The sequence below is a fragment of the Populus nigra genome, chromosome 17 (assembly GCF_951802175.1).
Source record: "Populus nigra chromosome 17, ddPopNigr1.1, whole genome shotgun sequence".
Lineage (NCBI taxonomy): Eukaryota > Viridiplantae > Streptophyta > Magnoliopsida > Malpighiales > Salicaceae > Populus > Populus nigra.
This window is the reverse complement of record NC_084868.1, coordinates 10,787,575-10,800,690: the sequence shown is the minus strand read 5'-3', so window position 1 is coordinate 10,800,690 and position 13,116 is coordinate 10,787,575. Positions and strand designations below refer to the sequence as shown.

Here is a 13,116-nt window from a genome sequence, read left to right as displayed (position 1 = left end):
ATTTATTTTCCCAAAGGATATGATCCTTCTAGGAAGCTGGTGAAAGTTCTCTTTTTCGAAAGATAAAGCTGCCCTTGTAATTTTTTGTGGTTTGTTTTTGAGAAAGCTATATAATGATCTTAAAAAGTAAAAATTATCATGATCTATCAATGGGTCCTACAACAAGCCATTTTAGACATGGTCCGTCAAATTAAGAATCGATCCAAACCATGTGATCCTGATCAGACAAAATGTTGCATCAACGTTGAGAATTTACTGACAGCAGCACGATAACAAGGCGCTGTCAATCAAAAAAAAAACAAAAGAAAAAAAAAGGGGGAAGAACTAACACAATTATATCATTACAGTGCTCTAAAGTTAAGATTATTATTTTATATCGACTCTTTTTTGGTTGCAACTAAAAATTGATTTTCATTTTCCATATTTTTGAGGGTTTAATGCCTGGAATTTTTAATTTTAATATTTAGTTTTTCCTCTTTTTTTGTGATTTTATAATTATCAAAATCGTCTCTCTTTAGCCTGGAAGTTATATGATTCATAATTTGTTGTTGAGAAAAGATTTCGTCTTAGCACATCACGGGCGCAGGAACAACAGCAATTTCTCAGGGCAAGAAGCAGTAAGGTAGATGTGTGGGTGGGGAGGGAATTGTTGATATGCTATGCTGCCAAGTTGAAATAGCATGGAATCTCCTTGCTTCCATGAATGTACTTTTATAATTGTGTCCGTGTGGGTAACGAGTGCACTTTAACGTGGGCTTCTTTAGCTTTATATTTATTTATCTTTGCTAAGATCTCCTGCAAGTAGACCTTTGATTGATTACATGTCTCAAATATTAGGAGTGCTTTTTTAAAAGAAAATAATTGGTTTTTATTCCTATTTGATTTGATAGCCATGAACGTCAAACATGACTTTTTACTGACCTTGAGCAGAGGAAAAGGCCTAGATATGCCCTCTCTTTCTGAATTGTCTGTGAGAGTGCTCTCTCTTTCTTCTCTATGAAGTTTTTTCTCTATATATTCCCCAAATAATGATACCCCAATACTACAACTTGGAGAATCTCCATGCACCAAAGCAGGGTAACTTTAGCAGAAGAAAATGGATATCAAGGCGGGCATATGTCATGGATAATGATCATGGGAAAAGAGATCTCTAGGTATAGTCCAAAAGAAGGATTTTTGTGCTCTTATTTAATTCCTATATATATATATATATATATATATATATATATATATATATATTTTAATTCCCTTTCAAAGGTACGTGATCATGGGTCAAGATTATTATTGCCTTTTTTTCCTTTTTCTTTTGCTCCTTGGGGCCTCTCAAACAAAGTTGTCTCGTCTACTTTGAGGATCAGGCCAACCTCATATGTTCCTTCTTTCACTTTGGTACGTATGATTTTGAAGATGCACTTTGTAAGGTAGAAATTGCAAGCCAAACTCCGAATTGTGTTTGTTCTCTCCCGCAGTAAAAACGGAATATTTAATCCACTGCAAAAATATTATTCTTAAGTAAGAAAAATACAACTCCGAGTGTGTTTTTGTGCTTTACACGACATGGTTATGCCCACTTTTCTTTTTTTCTCATTGGACATGGTAAACTACGCCTTAATTTCAGTGAAATTAAAGTGAATTTTTTTTATTAAATTTGGGTCCGAAGCTTTGCTGATATCCAATGTGGTTGTACGATGAATTATATTGCTGAGAATGCACTTTGATTTCACGTTTTTATTTGAGGTTAATTTACCTAAAACTAAAAATATCTCCTTATCAAATAAAAAGAAATTAAAAATTATTATTGCTTAAAAAAATATGCAAACAAGAGTTAACTTGCGCAGAAGAAGCTATACCCTTGATAAAAAAACTGATTTCCATTCATCATTCCCTATGAAAGTTTCCCTCGCAAGCCGAATTAAGAACATCAATTATTCACTAGAGTATGCCAAGGCAATTATGGCAAAATTAATATGGAATATTAATGCGTCCCACTTCTTTAACCAGAAAACACGGATACTTCATCAATATCTTTGTACTCGTCTCAAGCAAAATATATATATATATATATATATATATATATATATATATATATATATATATATATATAAACTTAATTTCAGATACGGCAAGAATAGGTGGGGATATATAAAGAATATGGTTAGAGTACGTTTTTAGTGTTAGTTTTGTAATATTTGTTTTTGAAAAGAAATCGACTCAAATATAAGCTTTATGCAATGTTATTAAAATCACAATTTGGAATTAATAGTCCAAACCTTTCGGCACACTATTAAAATCATTCTCTATTAAGATCGGGTGAAAACGCTTGACAACACGGTAAAAAAGAGTTTTTACGTGCGTGTTAAGTAAATTTAATTTGGGCAAAATATTAATGCCCATCAGCCCCAAATACATTACGACACCGTTTTGGATTTGAGCATTTACAGCACATTTTATGGTTGACTATGATTTGAATTAAAATTTTTAAAATATAAAAATAAATAATCTGAGTTGTAAGTTTTGCAGGTTAGTTATGTTGATTTAAGTTATTTTTTTGTTTATTTTTAAACAATTATTTTTAATATCATCCTTTAACATCGGGTTGATTGAGAATTAGGATCTATAATTATTTTTGAATCACTTTCTATGGAGTTATCGCAATCTTCTAACCCGAGTTTGACAGGTTAAGACAAGTAATTTTTTTTTATTTTTTATTTTTAGTTTTTCAATTTAATCCTTTAATATTGGGTTGATTGAAAATTAAAATTTTTATATATATATTTTTTATTTGCTTTCTATATGGCTATCATAGTTTTATGATCCAGATCGCAAGTTAGGTAGGTTGACTCAAATATTTTTTATCCTTAGTTGATTTTTTTAAATTTCATCATTCAATATTAGATTGATTGAGAATTAGACTTCATAATTTATTTTGATTTGTATTTTATGAGGTTATCCCTATTTCAAAACTCGGGTCGCAGGTTTGGTCGGTTGACTTAAGTGGTTTTTTATATCTTTTTTTAATTGATTTTTTTTAATTTCACCTTTTAATATTATGGTCTCGTAACTTGAATAACAAATTTGATAGATTAACCCGAGTTGATTTAAGTTGATCTAATATAATATCATTTCAATATTTTAAAAAAATATTATCCTAATTTTTTGAAAGTTAAATTTTATTTTTATTGGTCATTCGGGTTGCCTTTAAATCTGTCAAGTTGATCAAGTTATATAAAATCAATCTCTATATAATTTAATTTAATTTTTATTCTTTTACTAAAAAACACATTAACAATATAAATATATATATAAAACGATCCAACACCGCAGCATAATAAGGGCAATCATCCAGTGAAAACTAAATATAAACGATGAGGAAACTGCTAACAACTAAACAACTATCCCTACCTCTTACTTTGAGAACTCATAATTCTTCTAACGTAAAGACAGTATACTTCAAAAAACAAAGAGAAACACAGAGGGCGATCGATGATTTTTTTAATAAAAAAAAAACATATAAAAGAGCTAGTGATTCGAGCCAAGGGAGACATAGCTGTCCCCTTTGTACAGGAATATGAATACAAAAGACAGAATAAAAAAACATTTACATATTCTCTCATACGTAGGATGCTTGGTCTCCTTGACAAGGTCAAGGCAACAATGTAATGGAATTATGGGCACTAATCTAGAATCAATGTAGTATAAAATTGGATAGGAAATTAAAAAGAAAGAAAGGGGCCTTGGGATTTTAAGCAAAGGAAGGCTGTGTTCGATCGACTGACTGCTTTAGGCAGGAAAAAAAGAAAACAATTGAGTTATGCTAATATTAATATATACCATGCCAAAACTTTGCCGTTTTCTTTTTTAAAAACAATGATGCCAAAGATTTTGTAGAATGATCCTTTGGACCCATGTAACATGTAGTCTCATTTTAAGGAAGATGTATTAAACACACTTGAACGTTTCATGCTACGAATTAATAACTACTCGATCGAATAAGATACCCTAACCCTAAAGTTCAGATCCCATTAATTAGAACTTTTATTGAAAAAAAAAAGAATATTTAGACTTCAAATTTATAACGAGTCAGGCATCAAATTTTAAATTAGAGAAAATAAATTATTTGAATTGAAAATTAACTAATTCAAAATTTCCAAATATTAATTAGATGAGATCTTAATTATGAATAATTTGCATGATATTTTTTAATACATATGTAAGAACTTATATGTTGACACTTATTTTAATTATCAAGGAATTGAACTGATCATAGAATTCTAACTCATAACTTCTTAATAAAAAAGAAAACTATAATACCACATTATAAATAACCACTCAAACCAAAAGCAATCAATAAATAATATATTATTGAAAATAAAATAACATGTGGTGAAATTTGATTGGTAGAAAATTTGTATTTTTACAATTATACTTAAACCAAATTAACTTTAAATAATTCGAAAATCTAGTGTATGGTTTTATATTAATTGTAAATAAATGTTGCAGCTCTTGTTTCTTAGATTATTTCTGATATTGTAGTTCAAAAAAAATATTTTTATTGGTTAAACTTGTTTTTATTCTTAAATTATAATAAAAGTTATGATTTATAGTATTTTTTAGTATATTTATCTTTAACTGGAACAGCGAACCATCTAAAACACCCACTTAGCTGCAGATCCATGGATAGTAACTGTTCATAGCACCCCCACAACAGTGTAGAAAGGAAAATTCGCATACCCCACATGGCCATCAACTGAATGAATACTCACAGCTCAGTTTTAACTTTGTCATTGTTTCAGGGAGTTTAGCATTATGCATGTACAATCAAAGACCATAGTTTTCAACACATTGATATCTTGAACGAAAGAGAACAAAGAAAAGAAAAAGAATTGATGTTTTTTTTTCCCCTGATAGTTTTCTCGATTACAATTATTATTGCGTGTTCTTCATCAACACTAATACTGTACTGCGGTGTAGAAGTATTCATTAAACAGCGAATTGCAGGGTGAATTTTGCAATTTCAAAGCTCTTGCAGAGAGAGAAAAGAGAGGTGGTCAAAAGAGTCATTGATAAGTCGTTTCAGTCTACAGTTTATCCATCAGAAGAGGTGCATATGCACTGTAGGGCACCAGTAGATGTTGCCAATTTGCCCAACCAACAGATCTCTGGCTCCTCCTTGTTGCGTTTGTTAGCCTGACCTTTGCCCATGCTCTCTCTCTCTCTCTCTCAAATACACACGCATACACAAGAGATAGAGCTGCCAACAAGATCAGCCATTCCGTCTTTTTTATCTCCATACAAGAGGACAAAACTATGATGGATCATGATCTTGTAAACAAATCAAAACTCGTACTATGATACCCTCTTCCATGATATAATGTTTTCTTTAGAAGCGAAAAAAAGTTCTTTTATAACGATGAAATATGAATTTCTTCTATAATTTAGTATTTTTAGATCAATTTATATATTTTGAAAGTAAATCTTTCTAATCCATTCAATGAAATATTTTTACTTCTGTAGTGTATATGTTTTAAGGTAAGGAAATGAAAATGAAATTAAGTCAATTTTGTTTGTTTAATTTTGATTCTTAAATAAGAAATAGAAAAAAAATAAGGGAAAGAAGGGAAAATTAAATATTAAAATATCTTTTTTTGATTCGTAAAACATTTTCACCCAAATTTGAAGGAATGCAAAGAAGAATAAAAATGAGAAAAGAAAATGTTTAGCAACATATATCATGCTCGGATAATTAATTTCACCATCTTTCAATCTACCTATATATATTTACCATATTCACTCTTCAATCCCTCAAAAAGCTAATCATTTGCTTTGAATTTTTCAGCAATAGTAACACCTCAAATGGTATATGCTCCATCCATCAATTAGCACACCCATCCACTAACCACGAAAAAGGGCATCATATGCACTCCAATCAAAAAAGCTGATGTTTATATTTGCAGGATGAACAAAAAAGCATATCTCAGCTGCGTTTTTTGAAACAAATAAAGATATATATACAATTATATATATACCCAACCTTTCTTCTTATCCATTGAGCTTTGCTTTATTATCTATATATCCCACATTCTCTGCTACCCTTTATGAGGTACGTGTATAGGCCACGAGTATCTTTACAGAATGAATTATTAAAGACAATAAATACCCAAAAACCACAAAGATATCATCCATGCATGCATCATCATGGCTAAAAGTATGAAGAGGTCATCAATTGATATTGTCAGTTCAAAGAAGAAGAAGAGGTGATTTGTTATCAATTACTTCATGGTCCATGGAAGCTTCTGTCTCCGTGTCAACTAAGTACATAGCTATATCCATGGGATTGGGAAGGTTCCGTCATGGGGCAAGAGACAGGATGAAGGCATCCATGATCACTTGATCTCGTGCATCCACTAGGCATCATTCAAGAACCTAGGGGTGATGTTCAAAAGCAATTCTTCAATCTTAGTAGTTAATTCATTTAATAATTCACAAGGAAAATAGAGAAAATCTATCAAGCAAAGACACGGATACATTGATGACAATTATATTAAGTACAATTAGGAGTTGTACATTTCTCTCTCACATAACCTTAGGATTATTTTATGGATAATATTTTTTTTTACGATGAGTCTCATATTTGTGTGAGATAACCGGGTACAATACTGAAATATAGAAGTTTTTTAAGAAAATTTATAATAGGATTTGTTGAGAAAGAATTAGTTTTTTTTTAATGTTTTATGTAATATTCTCATAATTTTTTTTGTTAAATTTTTATGTAATGTAACATTAAAGAATAAATCACTAAAATATATTTTATATTGATATTTTTTTAAAAAGAAATAAGGGGCTAGTCTAGTAGTTAAAGTGATGTGTTTTCTTTCTTTAACTTTCCGGTTCAAACCGTAAGGGCAACACCCAAAATTGTTTTTATTAAATTACTTTTGATGTACCAGGACAAAATAGAGTCCAAAGATAACTAGAATAAGAGGAACCATAAATCTGTAATAAAAGGGAATATTATGTTATGCAAAGTAATAGCTATAAGACCATTAAATTATGTAATAATAATAATAATTTTTTATATCTATTTCAAATTTAAATTAATTTTGAGATAGATTAATTTAACTTTGAGATAGATTCATGAAGATAGTTATCATGATTACAAATTAAACGGTATGTGGAGGATGATTTTAGTTTCTCTTTCAAGTTAAAATAGCACTCATATCCATTTTAATTTCACAATTTATAATAAAAATAGGTAGGTTTTAAGTACTAATTAATCATTGATATTTTTTTTAAAATAACGTGGTCATATTATAACCATTGATTACCAAATATATCATTTAAATAAAAAGAATATCATAAATAATGAATATAAAATTTATGAAGCAAATTATTTGTAACTAGATTTCTGAACTTTAATTAACTCATAACATTAAAATTTATATTCTTGATCTATTTTCTCAAAAAAAAAAATCAAAATTCAATCCCAAAATATATCTTAGCGGAATTCCTCATTTATCCATACAAAATGAATCCCCATGTATTGAAAATGAATATCATATATCTTCCAAATTCATTACATATATATATTATCCATCGTTTGTATCGGGCCTTGCATGTATTCAACACCAGCCCAGGATGACTGCATTGACAAATATTATTCTAGATTACCTGTGCTAATTCCCAGAAGACCATAAACTAATTGTCCTAGATAGGTTTCTCTGAAAACCTAAATGCGAATCCTAAAGAAAGATTGAGGCAATTGATTTTTCGGAGACTCCTCATCCTCAGAACATACAGTAGCTAGCTAGGTTTATACTTCCAGAATAATAATGAAAGCTTCTCATGCATGAGCTTCTTGGCCAATATATGTTTTGATCAACTTCTATTCATGAGAAGATCGCCAATAAGAGGAAATTATTAAATAAATAATAAAAAAGAGAGGCATCAACAGGAGTTGAAAAGAAATGGATTTACAGGAACTTACCCTAACTTCCTAACATGATGTGTTTAAGGATCCTAAATACGGGGGCATTCATGGGTAACACATTAGGAAACAAAGGTGGCTTTCCAAGTAAATATTGATGATGCCTACTTGTTCTCACTTCAAAAGCCTATAGCTATATATAATTAAGTTCATAAATTAAGATCATTAATTCACTAATCTTATTAATTAGCAGCCACATGTTTTATTTCATTGCATGGACTCGTTATCTTGCTCTACCTCAGATGAAGGTTCATCTTCTTCCTCGAATCCATCATTGCCATAGGCTGCATGGCCACTCCCAAAAGCCTTGATGTGATCCTTAAGTGATCTCTTGTGCTTAAAATCAGACCCACAAATGCAGTACCAAAGCTTACCACAGTTCTTTTCATGAGTTCTCCAATCTCCCCTCACAGCAAAAGCCTTCCCACATTTCCTACACATAAAAGGCTTGATTCCATGCTTCCTCTTGTAGTGCGTTTGAAGGGTTCTAAAATCTTTTAGAGGCTTCGCTCTTGGATGATCAATGTTGTTTTTGCACCCTGGGGCACAACAATAGCAAGGAAGCCTTAGCATTCCTGTTGGCTGAGTTCCTCTTAGAGATTCAGGCCCTTTTCTGTACTGAGATCCATGCCCCCACATATGCATCTAAAGAATTTCAGTCACACCAAATAATATCAGTGAAAAGGAAACACTACAAAAACAAAAACAGCTAAAAGTGCCATCCAATCACACTAGAACCAAAGAAAATTTGGAACCACTTGAACCTCATACATAAAAAGCAGGATTTAGTACCAGCACAAAATCTTAATCATCTGCAAAACCGCGTCTAAAGAAAGCATTATGTGTTCTATTGATAAAGTTAAGAATTAAAGGTGAGACATATACTGGTGTCTGAAAAATTTCTGTTTATCGCCGGATTCAAATTCTTGATGAAATAGGTATTTGCAAAGCATATAAATATATTGCATTACTTTCTTTACTAAACAACAGTTCTAATGATTGTGATTGTTCATTAAAGAGGCAGAAGGGTTTCGATCTCTTTGTTCTGACTCAGAATATTGAAGGGTATTACTGGCTACTATAGTTCTTTTCTTTTCTTTTCTTTTTCTGTCTTCTTTTCTTTTCTTTTTTTGAAAAGGGGGGGGGGGGGGGGGTGGTTTGAGTCTTCTACATTTCTTAGATTAGGACATAGATGGTCTTTATGAGTGCCTGTGAAACTTTTGGTAGCTAGGTCATGAAAAAAACTGTTTGTATCGAATTGAAGGTGTGGAAATAGAAATTTGTTGTGTGATTAAGATCGTCGAACAAAACTGCAAGATTTTCAGTTTTGCACATCAGCCAATGTTGAGAGCACAAACTTCAAAGCCTGAAGGGCATAAGGAACATTGCTTGAATTGTTCAATCACATAAAGGAAAGTACTGATCTCAGTCTCACTAATCAGAAAGATGTTTTTGGGAATCCAAAACCCATAGACCATGCAAAGAAAACAAAAATTAGAGTTCATTTCTCCTGTTAAAATCCAAGGATAAAAAAAAAAAAAAAAACCTAGTGAGAAATCCAAATCTTGGAACAAATTCATGACCAAAGAAAATAAATAATTTTTCTAGTTTTTCCTTTAAGTTAAAAAATAAAAAAGCCAAGAAGGAGAGATGAATTAGGAAAGGAGTCTTTTGGGAGGGCCACAGTAGATAGGTTCCATGAAATTACCTGCATGTTGTTATATCTGTTGAAGGTTTTGCAGCAAACAGGACATGAGAACTGAGTTGGGCCAATCAAAATCTGAGAAGGAGTAGGGATCCAATACTGACCCTTATTAAGCCTGCTAATGGGGTACACAGAATCATCACCATCTCCATCTTTGTCAGTGATCTCCGAAGAAGAAGATAGCACAGTTGCCATCTCTGCAGCACTAGGGCTTGGCAGCCCTATATGTAGTGCAACAGAAACAGACTCCTCATCTTCTTTATTATTAGCACTACAACTAGAAAAGAAGCTTTCTTGATCTTTGGCTCTGTACTTGATCTTGTCCACATCCATAGCTCTGCAACGTCGTTCTTGAATATCTTCTTCTTCTTCTTCTTCATCATCCTGTCGTTGTTGGTCTTGCTCTTTTCCCTGCCTCGTTGGACTTAACCTTAAAAGGGGTAGGGCTTCTTTAAGAGGAGGAGAGCGAGGTGGGTTGTGATAATAGTGGAAGTAAGGTTGGTTATGGTTGGCAGGCGAGGTAGTACTTGTGTAAAAGTTGTGAGTATAAGGGAGTTGCTGTGGAGGAGATGGGTAATGTTGGAGAGGGTTGTTGTTGAACTTGACCCAACCTGTGAAGAAATTTGAGTAAGGGTCGGCCATGGGTGGAAAATGGTGAGGAGAATAGTTTAGCCTGGTGGGTTTGCTTTTATAGACGAGAGAGGGAGAGAAAGGGAGAGAGAGTACAAGATGACTGAAGAGCGATTATATGGTGGAGAGTGGCGAGAGATTATATGTATTGAATAAAGGCAATAATAGTATCACTTTAGGGGATGGTATAAAAGAATAGTGTATAGTTGCTTCTTTTTATTATTAATTTGAGGGAAGAATCCATTTTTTTAAAAAAAAAAAAACCATGAGCAAAATATGAATAGAATCTAGAAGATATACCGTTATTAGCCGTTTTATGGATCAGTTTATTTTAGGTCACTAGTTAATCTACACTTAAAGCCGTTAATTACTGTGGAGGTACTTTAGCCGTCACAGCTACAGCAACTGCAGTGAACAAATTTTTACACCATTATTTAGTTTTTTGTTTTTAAATAGATTATTCAGTATATTTAAAGTTCTAATGTCTTATTTTGTATAAAATTGAGACGTATAAACAACTTTTATGATACGCCTTGTATTTATACGAAAGAGAGGAGCAATTTCCAATGTACGAAATAATTTTTTCTACTCCCATAACAATATCAAACATATTTAGACCTATATATTAATCTATTTTTGCTATTAATAAGGACAGTCTCGTTGACTTTGCCTATAATTTATTGTTACTAATTTGCCCTACCAATTGAACAACTAATTTGGTGGAGTTTTTATTCTTAAAAAGTTAGGTGTAATTTTGTTTTTATCATGTTTTACCATATGATTAAAAAAGAAAGTAAGATAATGACGTTAACCATTCATGGCTTTTGTAATTGGATCAACCAATCTTCTCATACCTTTAAGATTATAAATAACTAAATATTACTTTAAATAAATTTTATTAACCATTAACCATTAATATTGGCAATAATACTTGAGCAGTAATTTATGAGATGACCACTGGAGATTTACATGGTCGTTATTTTCAGGGTTCATTAAATTAGTCGAGATACACGCAAGCTGACCCGGACACTCACGTTAATTAAAAAAATAATAAATAATAATACTTTTGAGCAGTAATTTGTAAGATTTATCTATTCAGAATACCATATATTCTTATGATGAATTGATTAATTTTCAGAATTAAAACTGGCCTATTATATCGAGGTGAATGTACATTTTCCATCTTTAATCAATTTTTACAGTCTTTAATTTAGTCTAATAAATGATGGTCTTTCTCACCCTTCTGTCTGGAGATCAGTAAAGGAGTTTAAACAGTGGAAAAGGAGTATGTATCTTCTCGAATCAAAATCAGATGATAGAATTTATAACACAATTAGACCTTGGACCTGCTTTACTGAAAACAATTTATGATAGTTAATGTAAACGAAAATATGATAATTTCTTTGTTGATTTGTCCAAAAACAAATTAAATAAAAAAAAAATAAAACTCCAATTTGTTTTACCAATAAATACTTTCACACTCTAGCTAATTTAAGCAAAGCAAAAAAAGGTTGATTAATCTACACTGCATCTCTTGGGCAACTGCCAACCTACAATGACTACTGCCATTGAATCAAAGCTCAAATTGGCAAAAACATTACCATTACAACTGTATTCGACATGTGCATTGCATATACCATTTCCATCGGCCTCAGCTCCATGATCGACAAAAATTAGGGAATTAAATGGAAATAAAATCAACTAAAAGACAAGAGGTTCTTAAGTTTTTTTTCCCCGATATTATTAAGTATATCGGTAAGTAATGGCGTAAAAAATCCAAAAGGGGATTTGTTGGTAATGGTCAACTCCATCTTGAGAAAAAACAAAACACGATCTCTATCACATCCCATGCACCTGGTAATTTCCTGACAAAATATGTTTGTAAATATTATTTTATTTAATGGTGCTCTTTCCTACACATTAATTTGATCAGAGGAGTTAGAAATGTAAACACTATATTTTTTTGATAATATGTAAACACTATATGTTTGTTTGCTTGTATTTGAAGCATTGGCGGAACTAAATAAGATGCCAAATATAAATGTTTGCTCAGGGGGAAAAACAATAAATAGGTCAATAACATCCAATCACAAGCTCCATGTATTATTTGACAAAAAAAAAAAAAACATAGAAGAATTCAAGAAAAATAGTTTAATATAAGGTGAGATCGTTCAATTGGAGATTGGCTCCCATCCCAAGTCCCAACCAAGGGTACCTGACAAATAATAATGTGTTTTATTATAACATTCAAAGCCTATCAATGGAAACATATCTGCTCAGGGACAAGAGGCAAGAAGCAAGTAGTTTCAATGTAGCCCAACATTTCCATTGGTGTGCGTACACTGGTCGGTTTAGCCCTAGTGCGAGAGCCCAAGAGATTGTCTCAATCCCCACCACTGTTCTTTGTCACTTCTCCAATCCCCTTGTAACTTTCCTTATCCAGGTCTCTCCATTCTCTTTATAGAAAGAAAAACCACTTACTAATTTCTAGTAATTCGTAATGGTAGTATAGTTTTTTTTTTTTTTTTTTTTTGTGTGTGGGGTGGGGGTGGGGGTGGGGGTACCATGAGATTAAAATTTTGATTTTGCACAATATGGCTGTGTGTGTCCTAGCTAGCGCTATGATGATTGATGGGATGCATTTGATTTGTAATGACCACTAGCTAGCAGCTAGCTAGTGTTATTTTGTTTTGTGGTTTAAAGAAAAAGGGTGTTGTTTTGTTTTTGTTTCTCGTCTCATAAAGATTATACACACCTTTAACAAAAAGAGAGTACGCAGACGAATGCAATCCAGCTA

At 31.9% G+C, this 13,116-nt stretch overlaps 1 protein-coding gene across 1 annotated transcript; it reads right to left on the bottom strand.

Annotated features, from left to right (window-relative positions):
* Window positions 1–7,538: 7,538 nt before the first annotated feature.
* Window positions 7,539–10,435, bottom strand: LOC133677019 (zinc finger protein WIP2). Its single transcript, XM_062098841.1, has 2 exons — window positions 9,693–10,435; window positions 7,539–8,629 (listed from the first exon to the last, which is right to left on the bottom strand). The coding sequence occupies exons 1-2, from the start codon at window positions 10,329–10,331 to the stop codon at window positions 8,192–8,194; spliced, it is 1,077 nt and encodes a 358-aa protein (XP_061954825.1). The 5' UTR covers window positions 10,332–10,435; the 3' UTR covers window positions 7,539–8,191.
* Window positions 10,436–13,116: the final 2,681 nt, after the last annotated feature.